This window comes from Maylandia zebra, linkage group LG11 (genome assembly GCF_041146795.1).
Source record: "Maylandia zebra isolate NMK-2024a linkage group LG11, Mzebra_GT3a, whole genome shotgun sequence".
Classification (NCBI taxonomy): domain Eukaryota; kingdom Metazoa; phylum Chordata; class Actinopteri; order Cichliformes; family Cichlidae; genus Maylandia; species Maylandia zebra.
Window position 1 is genome coordinate 36960083 of NC_135177.1, and position 16212 is coordinate 36976294.

At 44.1% G+C, this 16212-nt stretch overlaps 2 protein-coding genes across 7 annotated transcripts; both read left to right on the top strand.

The window, feature by feature from the left end:
- Positions 1-221: 221 nt before the first annotated feature.
- Positions 222-5481, top strand: LOC143421175 (membrane-spanning 4-domains subfamily A member 4A-like). Of its 2 annotated transcripts, none has more exons than XM_076890333.1 (7): positions 222-316; positions 1340-1582; positions 2067-2168; positions 2259-2315; positions 2642-2827; positions 2959-3081; positions 5002-5481. In XM_076890333.1, the coding sequence occupies exons 2-7, from the start codon at positions 1379-1381 to the stop codon at positions 5047-5049; spliced, it is 720 nt and encodes a 239-aa protein (XP_076746448.1). In that variant the 5' UTR covers positions 222-316; positions 1340-1378; the 3' UTR covers positions 5050-5481. The 2 variants fall into 2 exon arrangements, with proteins under 2 accessions (XP_076746448.1, XP_076746449.1); XM_076890334.1 differs by having other exon boundaries at positions 270-349.
- Positions 5482-6336: 855 nt separating this feature from the next.
- On the top strand, positions 6337-12195 carry LOC101473499 (nudix (nucleoside diphosphate linked moiety X)-type motif 17). 5 transcript variants are annotated; one of them, XM_076890337.1, is made up of 9 exons: positions 6337-6596; positions 9396-9508; positions 9593-9709; positions 9828-10011; positions 10171-10196; positions 10323-10415; positions 10527-10625; positions 10904-11037; positions 11406-12195. In XM_076890337.1, exons 2-9 carry the CDS (start codon positions 9434-9436, stop codon positions 11569-11571), a joined length of 894 nt encoding a protein of 297 aa, XP_076746452.1. In that variant the 5' UTR covers positions 6337-6596; positions 9396-9433; the 3' UTR covers positions 11572-12195. The 5 variants fall into 5 exon arrangements, with proteins under 5 accessions (XP_076746452.1, XP_076746451.1, XP_004571134.1 ...); XM_076890336.1 differs by having other exon boundaries at positions 6582-6596; positions 9373-9508; XM_004571077.4 differs by lacking the exon at positions 6337-6596 and adding an exon at positions 6648-7120 and having other exon boundaries at positions 9373-9508.
- Positions 12196-16212: the final 4017 nt, after the last annotated feature.

The following is a 16212-nucleotide window of genomic DNA, read 5'->3' on the forward strand; positions in this document are numbered from 1 at the left end:
TTTTTAAAAGTTACACACAGTGATTGAAGACTGAATCTTCTGAAATCATTCCTTCTAATGTTTTTCAAAAAGGTCAGAAAGAAAATCCAAAGAAACAGCTCAGTTTATTTATGTTATTGTATTTGAAGCAATATTTCATCGTTTAATTAAATTGGACTGGAACTTTATCACATTATGGTCTTTCCGACAAGTGTTTGGTAAATCAGAATTCCGAGTTTACAGTTTGCTCCTGAAGGCAGCCTAACTTGATCCTGAACAGAAGCAACAGCAGCTGTTGTTCAGGTCAGAGAACTTCCGCGTGTCCACCTGATTGCAGGTAATGCTCAGGAGTAATCCTCAGCGTGGTCAGGTAATCCGTGCGTGTTTGCAGATGTTTCAGAGAGCAGCTCAGCCTCGAGATGATTGTTAGTCGATGTTTTTGATCTAATGCGCAGATGTATTTCCGGTTAGTTTATCGAGATTTGTTCGCGCGATTCTTATCTTAAAAATAAATAAATAAATAAAACAAAGAAAAACGTTGAAAAGCTCTCGTGTAGAGATAACTGCGATTTCAAAAGTCTGATATTTAGCGTCGAACTAAAAAACAAACAGCCGTTTTATTTTCCGGTAACCGCACTTCCTTATCACGCAGTGAGAAACTCCGAACCAGAATCCGCGTTAAATTCGGGGACTTTTGTTTAACAAAAGATTTTATAGCAACGTTTGAAAGTTTGATGAGTGACCAGTGGATACATGTTATCATCTTAAAATGTCAAACAAAGAGGAAGAAGCGCGCTGAGCAGCAGCCATAAGCTCATATTTCATTTGATTATTAGTTTGCTATCATTCCCGTGTTGACTGTAATACTGGTGATAATGTAAGACGCGCGTCCTTACACGTGTTGTCTTTGCTCTTCAGCTCCTCAGTCGCCCTTCAGCTGCTTCAGCTGAATCATTAAAGCGAGACTTCCAGTTAATCAATTAAAACAGGTTATTAATGATTTCAAAGTCTTTCGGGTTTTCGTAAATACCTCTTTTCACCGACATCAACTTTAAAGCAGGAAGTTAACTTTCTCTGTGTTTGTTATCGATATTTGATACCAGCATCATAAACCTGAAAACTGTGTTTTTGGTGGCCCCCATTTGGCCACCCCTGAATGTGGAGCTCTTTTAGATTCTTAAAATGTCATAAAGGCAAAATTCAGAGAATTATTGCTAAACCAGAATCATTTTCTCCTGTAAGTCTGTCTGAAGAACATCTGGAAGCTAAAGTCGATCAGCTGCTGCAAATTCCCTTCTCCTCCCTAATACTCAAACATTGTTGGCCCCTCCCTCATTGTTTGCACTTGTGGTTTTTCCAGAATTTTCCCTCTGAGCTTCTGTGACCTCTGACCTTTATCATGGCATCCACATCTATCACCACCATCGGGGGAGTGATGGTCGTGACTCAGGTCATTCCCAAGGATGACGGCTCCATCCAGCTCCAGAATGCCAGCAGCTCCACTGCACCGGCCCCTCCCCCTGTGAAAAAGACCACACCCATCCCAGTCAAGATGGACGACATAACCGTCGCCTTCATGCGGGGACAGCCGCACGCTCTCGGGGTGAGCATCTGGACTCTGACCATCATATTCATCGCAACAAAGCACAGACACAAACACGTTTTCACAGTCAGAGCGACTTACACGTCATGATGATGTCATCACCTCTGACCAACCAGAATAAACTTTCCTGACAGTTTTTAGCTGTTCTTCAGTTTCAGAGTAATAGGAGGCTCACTAAGTCATGTGATCAGAATGGCTTATGGTAAATCTACGTAATTCAGTTAAATAAAGCTTTGGCTTTATTTAACTTTAAATCGTTAAAGGTAGGTTGAGCTAAAGGAAGACGCACATGGATCAGATTTTATTGTAATAATAAAGGTTTAATGAAGCTGCCAGAAGCGCCTGTGACACCACAGGCTGCTCTCAGCCTGCACACAGGTCATCTTTGATGCTGTTTTTCAGTTTGGTGGTGTTTTAACAAGAACTTTAAAATCTGCATTATTTTTCATCTTTGCTCATGTTGCGTCTCCGTCTGTGTCCTCAGGTCGTTCAGATCATGATCGGGCTGCTGTGCATCCTGTTCAGTCTGACCGCCATCTCCTCGTGGGCCATGATCGCCTACTCTCCATTCGCCCTCGGCGCCGCTGTACGTACACACAAACATGATTAATAATCTTCAGGTAAAGCCTCACAGGGGTCATGTGTCGTCTAACCACGCCTCTCTGCTGTCGTGCAGTTTGTCGTCTCCGGCTCGGTGGCCGTGGCGGCAGGGAGACGCACTTCCATCTCACTGGTGAGTTTTAGAGAAACCAGAAAGAGGATGTGTGAGTGACAGGTCAGCAAACTCAGACCTGCTGATTACAGCTGAATGACAAACTAATGAAATACCAAAGCTGCAGCTCCTCCTTCTTGGACCGTCTGTTAGTGCCGTGACCTCACAGCAGCCATATTGTTGGTCAGATGATGTCATTAAAAATGGTCCATTTCAGGGACGGTTAGCTGCAGCGGTGTGATTCCTCTGGAGCTTCGGTTAAAGTCACAGACTGTGTATCAAAGATGGATGAAGCCATTGTAGTTTGTTAGCCGCTGTTAGTTTAGCCATATCTGGTGTTTGTGCAGGTTTGGGGGTCCCTGGTGTCCAACGTGATAAGCGTCCTGATTGGCCTGGCCGGTGTGGCCTACACCTGTTGGCTGCTGGCCGAATGCCCCCCCTCCGATCGCTTCTGTGACCGACAGAGCTTCATCGAGTTCAAGGACGTAGAAGGCCTGAGGAGGAAATGCAGCCAAAATGTTTATATGCTGAATGTAAGTTTATCTCTGTCTGGTCTTCAAGGCCGGACTCTCGGTGCACCTCAGATCTGGTCCCGGGGTCTTCCCTGAGCACAGGAGCAGGTTGTTCTTTGTGTGTATTTCCTGTTTCATATTTCCTGTTTCAGGTGGTTCTTTACGGGCTGCTCGGCCTCTTCCTGGTTCTCCTCGTCCTGCAGACCTGCGTCACCATCGTCGTCTGTGTTTTCTCTGGCAAAGCCATCAGGCTCCGCACACCTTCTTCTCTCAGCGTAAGACTCCTCCTACCAATAATATTAACTCCGCCTCTCAAGAAATGCTGATGTGTTCAGTCGCAAGAGAGAAAAAAAGAAAATTAGCAAAATAATGATAAGACCTGCTGAAATACATTTTTAATATCAGCTTTTCTTGCATAAAAAGATTTGATGAATCTGAAAAATATTTTCAGTCTTTGTAAACTGGGATTATAATTTATGTCCTCCTGCTTTAAATATATTTTTTCTTATCCCGTCTTCCTTCTCTCACCCCAAACAAACACAGCAGATGGCCCCGCCCCTCCCTGAGCCTGGTTCTGCTGGAGATTTCTTCCTGTTAAAAGGGAGTTTTTCCTTCCCACTGTCGCCAAAGTGCTGCTCATAGGGGGTCATATGATTGTTGGGTTTTTCTCTGTATCTATGAAGCGCCTTGAGGCGACTTTTGTTGTGGTTTGGCGCTATATAAATAAAATTGAATTGAATTATCAGATAGCCAGAGATAAAACTGAAGTGCAGAGCGCTTTCACCACCCAGAAAACTTTATACAGATTACTGACACGCTGACGTGCTGGACTGTCAGGAAATGATTTATACATAGAATAAGTTTTACTTTGGTCCTTTCAGCTCCCGTCTCAAACAGACCCGACTTTTATGTCGTGTGTCCGAGCCTGAAGGCATCGCCGCAGGTTCATTTCCTAAAATGAAATTCAAGTTGAAAGATTGCTATTTTGGCGCAGTAGAAGAAATCGCGTGCACATCACAGACGCTGACGTGCAACGCGAAATTCAGCAAGTGATTAAAAAATATCAAGGGCATCAACATTGATCTCATAGTGCACAAGAAGACTGAAGGGCCGATGTTAGTGGTGCAACGGATCACGGTTGATTTAAGCAGCCCTTTGCTGCCCAATCCGACCGGGTTAAAGCTGTTACAAAAGCTGTTGGGGTGTTTAGCTGAAGACGGAGGCCGTATTCTGTTGTGCAAAACAAGGGGTTTAAACTAGTCAACGCGTTAGTTAATGCATTGACGCCGTGCAGCCCCATGCACGGGCGATCTGCGGTAACTAGTTAACGGAGATTTGCCGCATTAATGCAGTTATGGCATTAACGTCATTTTAACGAGATTTACGCTGACAGCACTAGTTTAAACTATGATGAGCGTGCTTGAGCCACGCTATGATATCCCGTCGCACGTCCGCTTCAGTGAGAAGATCCTTCCAAGCATGCATGAGCAGGAAAAGTTTAGTTATGGCTGAGCTGTCCCAGGCATCTTCTGTTGCCCTAACTACAAATGGGTGGAGCTCCAGGGCAACGGAAAGCTACGTGACCGCTCATTATATCACAGCGGAGTGGTAGATACAAAGCCCTGCACTGCCCTATACTGCATCTTAATTTGTGCGGAATGAGTCTTGAGTTGAATGTTTTTTAATAGGCAAAAAATACTTAAATAAGTAAATAGTGAGTTAAATTTTTGTCTTCTTTTTTTTTCTTCTGCTGATCCGAAAATTGATCCGATCCGCGACGAAGAAAAAACGCGATCTGATCCGAACCGTGAGACTTTTGATCCGTTGCACCACTAGCCGACAAATTGAAATGTTTCGGTTTGATGTCTGATCACCAAAAATGTGTAACTACGCCTCCTGCAGTGACGGAGGAATGGAACGGTCCATTATTCACACCTAAAGGATTCGAAACCTGAAATATTCAGCTTATTAACTCATTGAATCCCTTTAACTGAAAATGATCTGTGATTGGTTAATGAGGCTTTTGCAGGTTTAAGAGAGAAATAAAATCATGAAAACATAAAATATCAAAAATTATAGTCAAACATTTACAAGGAAAAAAACTTTATTCTCAGGTATGAAGCATTTTAAATGTTTGTTTTTGAGAACATTTCCAGAACAGCCGATGTTGATGTCGTCTGACCTTTGACCCGCAGGCGGAGTCTGATGATCGCAGAGGTCTGCTGCCACCCTACTCGCCCTGAGAGGAGGAATCATCTGAGAGCACTTCAGATGCTGCAGGAGTCTGACTCCGTCTGTCTTTTCTTGCTTTTTTTTACTGAGGTGTCACTGGCAACTGTTGCACAGCATTCTGGGTAATTTAGGGGGAAATCTGCCATGTTAGTGTAATCAAACCGTAATCATCATTATTACTGACAGTCATTTCAAATCACGCTCTTGTATTGTAACGTTAACACTACAATAAATTGTTTTTATGCAACTATAATGCAACAGAGCTGCATTATAGTTGCACTTTTCAAAGGGAGGCTAGAAACCCAGTCAAAGTTATGTTTGCAGATGCCTCTGACGTTTTTGTCTGACCTTCAATATGAATGTGAGGCAGCTGAGCCTCCACAGCCTCCCAGTCTCTGATTTCTCTGCGTCATCTAAGAATTAAACACCTGTCACTTGCAGTATTTGCACTGAATACATTTTCTGTCTTTCAAACTGCAAAAAACCTTCAGAATGTCAGTAACAGGATTAATTGTCTCCAGCTGTTTTAGAGCCAAATAACAAGAAGAGAAATGGACTGATTCTTATATAGCGCTCTACTACGGAGCCCCGCAGGGGACATGGGAGAAAAAAAAATTAAGACGGACTTTTGCGAGATCTCGCAAAAGTTTTAGCCGCATTCTTCGGAGGCCGCCAGCTCGAAGCCGACCGGGAGGTCGAGGCAGAAAGCGGTGTTCCTCCCGGCTGTAGTAGGTCTCGACCTCCCGTTAGCTTCGAGCTAGTGGGTGTCAGATCTCCGAAAACGTTGGAGCACTTTTGCAAATATGTGACGTCTTGTAAACCGAGCAGGTATCTGACGTTTACACAACTACATTCACGCCTCAAAATATCTTAAGTGTATTTTGTGACCCAGAAAGAGTAATATTACAACTAAGTAGCTGCCGCCATTGTTGGAGTTTTGCGAGATCTCGCAAAAGTCCGTCTTAATTTTTTTTTCTCCCATGTCCCCTGCGGGGCTCCGTACTTTTCTACTCTCCCGGAGTACTCAAAGCGCTCTATACAACATGCCACATTCACCCAGTCACACCCATCCTCACAAGCACTGACTCTAAACTGAGTGCTAACAACATTCACACACACAGTCAAACTTCAATGGATGCATCGGAGAGCAACTTGGGGTTAGCATCTTGCCCAAGGATACCCGGAGGTATCGAACCTCAACCTTCCGATCAGTAGGTGACCAGCTCTACCTCCTGAGTTAAAGCCACCCCGAAAAAAATGCTCTCAATAAAAAAGTTTCCCGATATACCTTTTCCATTTTCTGACAAAAGTTTCAATGACAGGATTTCATAAACAACAAAGGTATACTCACAGTGTGTTAAAAGCCAGGGCATAAAAATGTGTCTTTAGTAAAATGATCACGTGTTTGTGCCGATCTAATATTTCAGGGGAGGCTATTCCAAAGTCTGGGACCTGCCACAGAAGGCTCCATCGCATTTGAGATTAGTCCGGACAGCATTAATTTTGAGCTACACCTCAGGGTTTTTCCTGGAACAGAAACAGAAAGGAGCTCAGACAGGTAGGAAGGGGCTCGGGCGTTAACCGACTTAAAAACAAAAAGTCAAAGTGTAAATTGGATCCTGTAGGAGACGAGAAGCCAGTGCAGAGAAGCTAAAACTGGGGTTATACGTAGGGCTGGGTATCATCACTGATTTCTAGAATCGATTCGATTCCGATTCACAAGGTCCCAAATCGATTCGATCCACGATTCGATTCGATTATCAAAACCCACCCCTAGTTATATGCTCTCTGTTTGGTAGTTAGCAGGCGAGCAGCTGCTAACTATTATAATTTATTTAATCTGGCGCACACAACATTTTACTTCAATTACAAAAAAATCCCCAAAACATTAAGTTTCTGTATAATACCATGATGGGGGAAATTAATGGTTCAGGACTTTTCCATAAACAATAAAAAATACGAAGATTGAATCAGTTCGACCAAAACGAAGAAGAAAAGCTTTTATTTTGAAGTATGGAAGCGGAAGTTGGATCCGGCTGAAATGACCTGCAGGAGTTAGCGAGCGCCTTCTTCTCCTTTTCAGTAGGTTTCTGCTTCTGCTGTGTTTCTGAGCGAGCCTGTGTATCGGGGTTAACCCGTAATCCCTTCACTAACACATGTGCAGGTTAATGTGCAGGAAGTTGTTTTTTCCAGAGCGTTTTACTTCCGCTAAACGAGGGTGTTAGCTAAAGTTAGTTAGCTTTGTGCACAGTTAACGTTTGAGCCCAAAGTCCCAGCTGTTGACAGCTGTTCTGCTAACAGGCGGTCTGTATTTGTCTGGTTTAAACAGCTGGACTCGGCACTAAAGTTATGAAAATGAGCTGCTTAATGAACACTTGGTTGTTTGAATGAATATAATCAATAATATAACGTGTTTTCTTCTGAAATGGCTCCTGCTTTTTCCCAGCGCTATGTTTTTATTCGCAAAGTACTTTTATACGTCCTTTAATAACGAACGTAAAACTGACTGAAGTTAAACATGTCTCATTCAAGACAGACCAGGCCAAGAGGGCCGCACAAATGACAACAAATATAACATTAACCGTTTCAATAAAGGTGTTTGAGTGGCTAAAAAAGACCGGATCTACAGTAAATCAGAATCACGAAGACACCTACAAAACAAGTAATATCTTTATTTTATATAAAACACTCTCAGAAGTTATCAATATCACATATTTAAAATACACTAAAAACACACAGAACCGTCACAAATCCCTTCTTAGCACAACACCGCGATCTCGCTGCCCTTTTAAATATTTCTCTTTCTCCCTTTTCACACTTGTGCTGAGTGTGAGTCATTCCAGCATTTCTAGGCCCTGACATAGAGAAGCAATGTTGCTGTGCTGTGTGATAGTTTGGAAACATGACACTGATCCAACACCTCGAGGTCCTGCAGAAGCTTCCTGCAGGATCACCGAGGCTCTCAGGATCTGTAGATCTTCACAGTCTGATGCTTTCGTGTTTTGATGATTTACTTTTGCCACTACATTAAAAAAGTAAAAGGAGTCCTGAATATGTTCTGACCAGCCACGTCTCCCACATAGTGATATGATCCTTCCAGTTTAATTAAAATGCACTTTCTCCGGTGAAAGATCAGCAGATCAAATATCCTGGGGATCGGTGCAGTTAGTTATTGATGCGTCCATCAGGATGTGGATGCTTAACTGAGTCACAGAAACAATAATGAACCAAAAACAGTTTTAGCGGAGCTGTAATGTGTTTTTGTGTGGATACATTCTGCACTGATGATATTATGAGAGATCAAAAATGCTGAAAACTTAATGAATTTAAAAAACTCTAAATTTCATCCCATTTTATGCACTTCGTATTCTAGTATTTGGAGTATAGAGGTGAAATTGAGCAAAGATCAGCTGATTGTGAGGCGTCAGGTGGGACAAACATGTTAATGTTTTTGGATTTATTACATGTTTACGGTCATTTTAGCTTAAACTCTGTGTGTTATGTATTAAAATCAGTGATGGGATTAACGGCGTTACAAGTAACGGAGTTACTTTTTCAGTAACGAGTAATCTAACTAATTACTATTCCTATCGTTACAATGCCGTTACAGTTACTAACAAGAAAACGCGGTCCGTGACTATTTTTCAACCAACAGACGGTTGAAGCTGTGTTCAGCTTACAGCTGCAGGAAGTAGCTGTAAGTAATCTAGACGCTGCAGCTTTAGGCAGCTGCGCTCCCGCGGACGGTGATCACGAGCAAAGAGGGGAAGTTTTAGGAGTGACGTGTTGTCTTGTGTAGTTAGTGTTGTGGATAGTTCTGTGTTGTGTGTCAGAACAATGAGGCGGCTGCTGTCTCCAGGTAGAAACAGGAGTGACACACCTGCTGCTGTCAGACCTGCAGGCATCAGGCTGTGATGTTGTTTGCAAAACGTGTGCATATAATTTTAAAACTGTCAGTTTATGTTTGCATTTGAAGTTATGAAATATGATTCATTAAACATGTTTGTGGTTGTTACAGTAAAAATATCACTTTTTCTACTCGGGTTTTATGTTTTTTGTCTGATTTGAGATCAGTTGTGTTACAGTTTGTCAAAATGAAAACATGCCTGTAGATTCAGACACGTGAGGCTGTGCTGATGAGACCAAACAAGGCAAAGGAAACAGCTTTTAAAGGTGAAATGTGGAGGAACGCAATAGTTACTTTTCAAGTAACTAATTAACTCAGTTACTAACTCAGTTACTTTTTTGAAGAAGTAACTAGTAACTATAATTAATTACTTTTTCAAAGTAACTTGCCCAACACTGATTAAAAGGGAGTGGACTGTCCTTTCAAGGCGTGTTGTGGTCACGTGTTCAGCTCCTGCAGACGGACGTGGTCGGGGTCGAGGGGTCGCCATGGATAAAGTGAGGAGGATCCTGGTGTGTGTGTGCAAAGAGCGAGCGGCTCCACGGCGAGCTCAGTTTGTTCAGGTTGGTGCAGATGTCGTCTCACACCATCTTTAGAGCAACAGAGGGGGCGCTGTTGTCATCTTTCTTTTTCTTGATGTGTGTCAGAGTGTAACGGGTCACTTCACTGACAGTGGCGAGGATGAGGTGGAGGTGAGCTGCACGCTGGAGAAAAATCAGTTCATTCTTTACAAAGGAGACAGAGGGCGAGGGGTCCCGCTGAAGGTCAGACACGCTGAGCATTCGCTCCTCTGCATCCGCACTCAGTTCAATTTAATTCGGTTGTATTTATACGGCAAGTTTCACAACAACAGCTCAGGGTTTCCTGCTGTTTCTCTCTCAGAGGCCTGCTTTCTGTCCCATCAAACACCTGTCAGCCACGGACGCAGCTGCAATCCCATTGGACATCCAACAGCGTGGAGTGGATGTGGGTGTGGCTATCCTCCTGCAGACAGCCAATCAGAGAGTGTTGCTGACACGGCGGGCAAAGGAGCTTCGCATATTTCCCAACGTCTGGGTTCCTCCAGGTTCAGCACACAGATCTGTGTTTGCACACATTATTAAACACACACACACACACACACACACACACACACACACACACACACACACACACACACACACACACTCGTTGTTACGGGTTTTCTTGTTTTGTAACGCTCTTCATGTATTGTGTTGATATTTAGGAGGTCACGTGGAGCTAGATGAGACGGTACATGTTTCCTTTGCTCCCAGCATCATTTTACGTGTCGTTTAGTCAGTGTGACGACTTCTACAACAAGGCAAACGAGGTTAACACAAAGTAACTGTGTGAACTTTATTCCTGTAACGTGTGAAGCTGCTGGGTGCAGGTCTGAGAGAGCTGCACGAGGAAACTGGACTCAAACTGGAGCCGGAGCAGGTGTCTCCAACAGTGCTGGGCCTGTGGGAGGTGAGACGGTGACCCGAGTGTCTTTTAGTCACTGCCTGCTGCTCTTATTTACATCGTACGCTGTGAGGTTATATATGTCACAGCCCTCTGTGTGTTCTGTCTGACCGTCAGTCGGTGTTTCCTCCCATGCTGTCCAGAGGACTTCCTCAGAGACACCACGTAGTCGTCTACATGCTGCTGCACTCGTCTCTCACTCACCTGCAGTTACAGGTAACAGCTACGGGGGCTCGGGCTGCCTCCCCTCTCATGGTGGATCTGATTTTGGATCATTTTGGCACCTAATGAATGATTTGACATGATCTTTTGTCTACGTGATGTTGGATGATGATAAAATGGACCCAGCAGGCACAACTCGGCTGTTACTTTAATGTTTTTGTGACGTTGCCCCTCTGTCTTTAGCATTTGTCTCGTTGTGAATGATCCCCTCTGCTGTTATTTTAAAGTGAGCCGGCCTCTTGTGTGATTCCTCTCGTTGTCTGCACCCGCAGCCCTCTCTCAGGCCTTCGCCTGCTGAGGTCAGCGCGTGTCTGTGGGCGGACAGCCGGCTGGTCAGAGCCATCGTGTCTGCTGTGGACGGAGACGATGCCAGCGTTCAGCTGGACGACCTGCCGAGCAGCATCAGGTATCACGGGTTTAGATGCAGAGCTGGACGCCACGAAGCTTCCAGCTCACAGAGTTTGTGCTGATGTTAATACCTGAGATGTGCTTGTGAGTCCATTAGAGCTCAGCTGCTTGTGTTATGAAGCACAGCTTGTTTTGTAGTTGTTTTCTACAGGAACAGAGAGGATGCTGTGCATCCTGTAAATTGTGTTCTTGCCTGTTATGTATGTGAGGCTTTGTGTGGCGTCCTGGCCTGACAGCTCAGAGACAAAAAACGCATGCTGCCCTCACAAAACCTGCAGACACTGACATCAATGCAGCACAAACTGCGAGCTGGATGTGTCACGGCACGGGCATGTGCTTCTTTTCTGAGCCCTTCTGTGTCTCCAGCGTGTCGCAGGTCTCTGCAGACGGAGCTCTGACCGAGTCTTCGATGCCTCTGGCGGTCTTCACCAGTCGCGCTCCAGCCAGCGGTCCTGACGTGGAGCGGGTCAGCACCGGGACCAAGTTCGCCCTGGAGCTGTGGCTGAGGAGCCTCGATGTCCCTGACCTGTGACCCCGACCCCCTGTAAAAGCCCACCCTGCAGACATCAAGAAGGACGCACAGGGATGAGAAAAATGGTGCCGCTGTGGATCCCACTGCTGTTCTTCACTGAAACACTGCAAGTCATGTGTGTTTTACTTCAGGCCAGCAGGGGGCGGTGCAGGCCAGTGCACAGGTGGCTGTTTAACACAGGAGAGGAGGGGGTCACACAGGTGGCTGTTAAATCAGCTCATCTTTCAGTCTCATGTAAAAACAGTAAAACATATTAATGTACAAACTTTTATCAGGTGTCACTCTGAAGGTGCTCGTGTTCGCAGCGTCACATTTCTGTAGAAATAATATAATAAAGCCGTATTTTTGGTTGTGGCGTCTCCTCAGAGACGTCCGAGAAGACGAGTTTTCCAAAATCCTGTTTCGGAGTACGACGTCCTGGACTTATTATCTGGAACGATCATGTCATTCAAATGAAAATCTGTTTCCTTTTCACATAAATTCGATTTTTAGTATTTAAATAGAAGTTTGCACTGCACAGCATACCTCATCACGGGCAGAGGAAGCTCGTGGACTGTGGAAACGTAAAAACTGGATGTTTGCTTAGTTTGTTTTTTGACACTGCAATAAATATTCTGTCCTGAACTCTTCTGGTTATATTTATTTCTTGTTTTAATATTTAGCTTTTCAGAGCCGGCCTCTCTGCTCTTTCACTCACTGTCAGTCCTCGTGCCTGAGCAGTTACAGACCAGTGTTTTGTCTTTGTTGAACCACGCTGACCTCATTCAAGGATAAAACAGGAGCCAACGCATGGAAACCAGTGTTGTGACAACTAAGCAAAGAACAGAGTCGGAGAATATCTGATCTGAAATTATTGACACGTAAAATTCTATATTTCCAGTCAGGTTGAACGTAGACGTTTTAGCTGAACGATTTACATTTATATACTATTTTAATTTGTGACTATATCAGTAAAGTTTGGGGGAAATCGAAGAGTTAAAACTGCGTCCCTCCAACCATCTTCTGCAGTTAATTTCTGTTTCTAAGGCAGACGTGCAGACTTTCAGCTCTTTTTCATGAATCATATCTTCTTCCTGTCGCACAGGATGGAAACCTGACAGCCTCTCTGTTTGGCTTTCTGTTGTTTCCATCAGCTTCAAAGCAAAACAAGCAGGTAGACAATATGAAGGAGGAACCCGAATAAGACTGAGGGAGTACAACAGACTAAAGAGACTGCAGAGAGAATGAGGCCCAGGTGAACACGATCAAGACAGTGACAAGAGCTGACTTCCTGTTTCAAAAAGAAGCCCCACCTGCTCTCCAAACCTTCTGTTTGTGAGGGGCAGCCAATCAGAAGGAAGTTGGTTTATAAGGAGACCTCAAGTTCACATGGAAGGTGAACTGAGATCAACTCAAGTCCTGCTGTTGGATGATAATTTTTTTTTTTTTAAACTGAATCTTGCATATTTATTCTAGTAGAGCCCAAGACGTTAAGTAAAGAGGTGAGAATCAAGTAAAGCTGCTTTAAAATGCTTTTATGAATCTTGAGAATAAGTGACTTCCTGTGTGCGCTGTGAACACGCGGCGCTGTACAGGTGTACTAAGCACGATGTTTGTGACCTGGCTCAGTTTCAGATAACCAGCTGTGGTTGCGGTGGTTGGCCACACCTTTAACCAACGAAACCAGGAATGACATCAGTTTGGATCAGAAGTGTTATCACTTCCCTCCCAGGGTGGAGCCTTTCCATCCACAGTGCCTGGGGTGCACCACCCTCCCACTCTGTGTTTCACTACTTTCATATGTTTTGCAGGAGACGCCGCTGTCACACCTGACTCTGTGACTCCGCAGCCCTGTCTAACCTGGACCGGTCTCACTGGGATTCAATAGTCCTGACCTACATTTTGTTTTTAAAAAAGCTCCAGAGTAAAATTTCACACTGCTGCCAAGAAAGAGCTGCGCCTGAGCCAGATTTGGGGACACCCACGTGTGATTTCAAGCCGGGCTACAGACCAACTTATGTTTATATCTTTTCCTTAAAGTGTCCCAGTGCGCGGTACAGGTGCATCGCTTATTCATGCAGTAATAAGAGCAACCACCGGCCTCTGTGTGGTGTTGTAATGGAGACAATGGCATGACAGCACGATCTCAAACAAATGGCAACCTGTGATACTCCCAGCTCCTGTCCCACAGGAGAACAGCAGGGATGGTGGGTGTGGAAAGTCATGGAGAAAGTTCAATTCTGATCAGACACAGAAGCAGAGCCGAGAGGAGGCCGGAGAGAGTAAGACCGCACACAGCGTCGCTCAGCATGTGTCGAATCTCATTAGTCTGCTTAAATAATGACCTTGAATCCAACAGGGAAGTCTGAAAAACTGTTACAAAGCCCAGCTTCATAGGAGGAATAAACCCGAAGTGTTCCAGGTTCATTCCATGTAAAATCAATCAAACTTGGGTAAACTTTGAGGAGACATCGTGTGGCCTCGGTGGCTGCTTAATCAAGTTGTGTCATATTTGATGGCTCCTGGTCATAAATCCCTCGATTTTCCTCTTTTAACAAAGCTCACAGCTGTGCAACAGCAACATTGATGGTCACGTGTTCAATAAGAGTTTGTCTGAGGATGAACTGATTTCTGAGCAGCACTGAACACACCATAAGAAAGTTTGGTTATAAGTCAGAAGCTGAACCAGTCTAGACCTGGATGAGCCGTCACTGTGAAACTGTTCAAAGTGTGAAGGTGACATTTTTCATGGCTTCAGTAAATATACTAAAGTTACTGTAGAAAAAACATCAGCTGATTCTGGCGGTCAGGTGACAGGACAACACGACAGGATGTTCCTGGCAGAATATTTTGTATTTTACAAGAAGTTATTTTTAGCACTTAAATCCACCGAAATCATTTCGATTCATAGTTTTTTATTGTTTTCCATTTTGAATAAAGCATCATTGTTCCATACGCCAGAGAGCATCAAGTTCAACAGTGCGAGGCGTTCAGGTGCATCACTGCAGAATCGGAAATCATTGAAGTGATAAAGAAGAAAAATAAAACAGGAAATGCTGATGAGAACAATCATATGTGGCTGTATGTGTGTTCATGCTCCCTCCTACATGCGTGGCACATAAAAGCTCCTAAAAATCTGCAGAAACACAAAGATGATGGATTTTTAAAATCACACCACTTAGGCTGCGTTCACACTGCAGGCGAAAGCGCATCAAATCCGATTTTTCTGACCCTCTGCGACCATCTATCCGATCATGCTATGACAGTGTGAACGGCACAAATCCGATATTTTCAAATCCGATCTGCCACTTTCGTATGTGGTCCTGAATCCGATACATATCCGATGTTTCAGAAAGCGACTGCTGTTTGATGGTCATGTCGCATTAAATCCGTCTTTTACGTCACTGACACAAGACAGACGCCAATTATCAGCGCCGGAGAAGACATCGCGAACGCTTCCTGGCCATCCAGTGAAACTGCTGGGAAGACAACGTGAACATTTTATTTGTACTACATAATCTGCAGATTCTGACAGAAATCTGCAGCTATCCTTTGAAGCAGCGCTCCTCTCAAACAGCAATAAGGATCATTATTAGGTTATTTACATCATTATGTAAATAACAAAATAACTTAAAGCAAAAATTGGGAAACGTGAAGTCCGAAGTCTTTATATTAAGGCCATCAGTCAAACATACTGTTTGTTCTGGGTCTAAACAGAGCGCGTTGTGGGTGACGTCTTCTTTTGCGCATGCGGCCGCTTTGAGCGTTCACACTAGAGCGCGTTTGCTGTCGCATTTTATTTGTAGTGTGAACGAGCAGACAAAAAAATCGGATTTGATCAAAAAATCGGAATTGAGCTTTAAGACCTGCAGTGTGAACGCAGCCTCGTAGATATCTGTATATGATTACTCCACATTAACCCAACATCACTACATCTTCTCGTCCACCGAAATCTTTTGTGTTATTTCTTATAATAAGGAACACTAATAGCTTTATTTATAGCTAGCTGTTTTTAACATTTAGATGAAAAGGATTTGTCCTACACACTCGTTCATAGTTTGGTACTTGAAAGGTAAAGGGCGACTTTTGGCTGCTCAATAAACTGAATGTGACTTTTTGAAAAGAGAAAATAATTCGATTGTGTAACAAAGTTCCTGCCCTGACGTCAGCATCCATAGGGAGGTTTGTGGAAAGGCAGACACTCCCGAGCGGTCCGAGCTCGGGCTGTTGTGTTCCTGAGGTGAATAAAAAGTAAAAGTCAACAGAACGGCCGAGCCCTGTCGCGGTCATACGAGCTTCCTTTCAAAGCATTCGCTCAGGTGAGTCAGGCAGATGAATACCTATCAGCCTGTCAGTCATCATGAAACCCGAGCCCTCAAGCGCATTACACATGTGTTATATCTAAGGGCGTTTATAGCACTGATTACAGAGGGCCTGGCATGTTTCCTGTTATGAGATGTTAAAGCTGGATTTGGATTTAGAGTCCAGATTTGCCCGAACGACCCACCCAGCAAACATTTCCACCCTGACCAACGTCAGCTGAGGTCGTCTCTCAGCATCGTCTCGGTTTAAAAACAGCTCTGAAATAAAAGTTGTGCTGCTGTCAGAGAACCAATTCTGCCATTGGCAGGACTGTTTGTTCAAATGCTGTTTTATATTTTT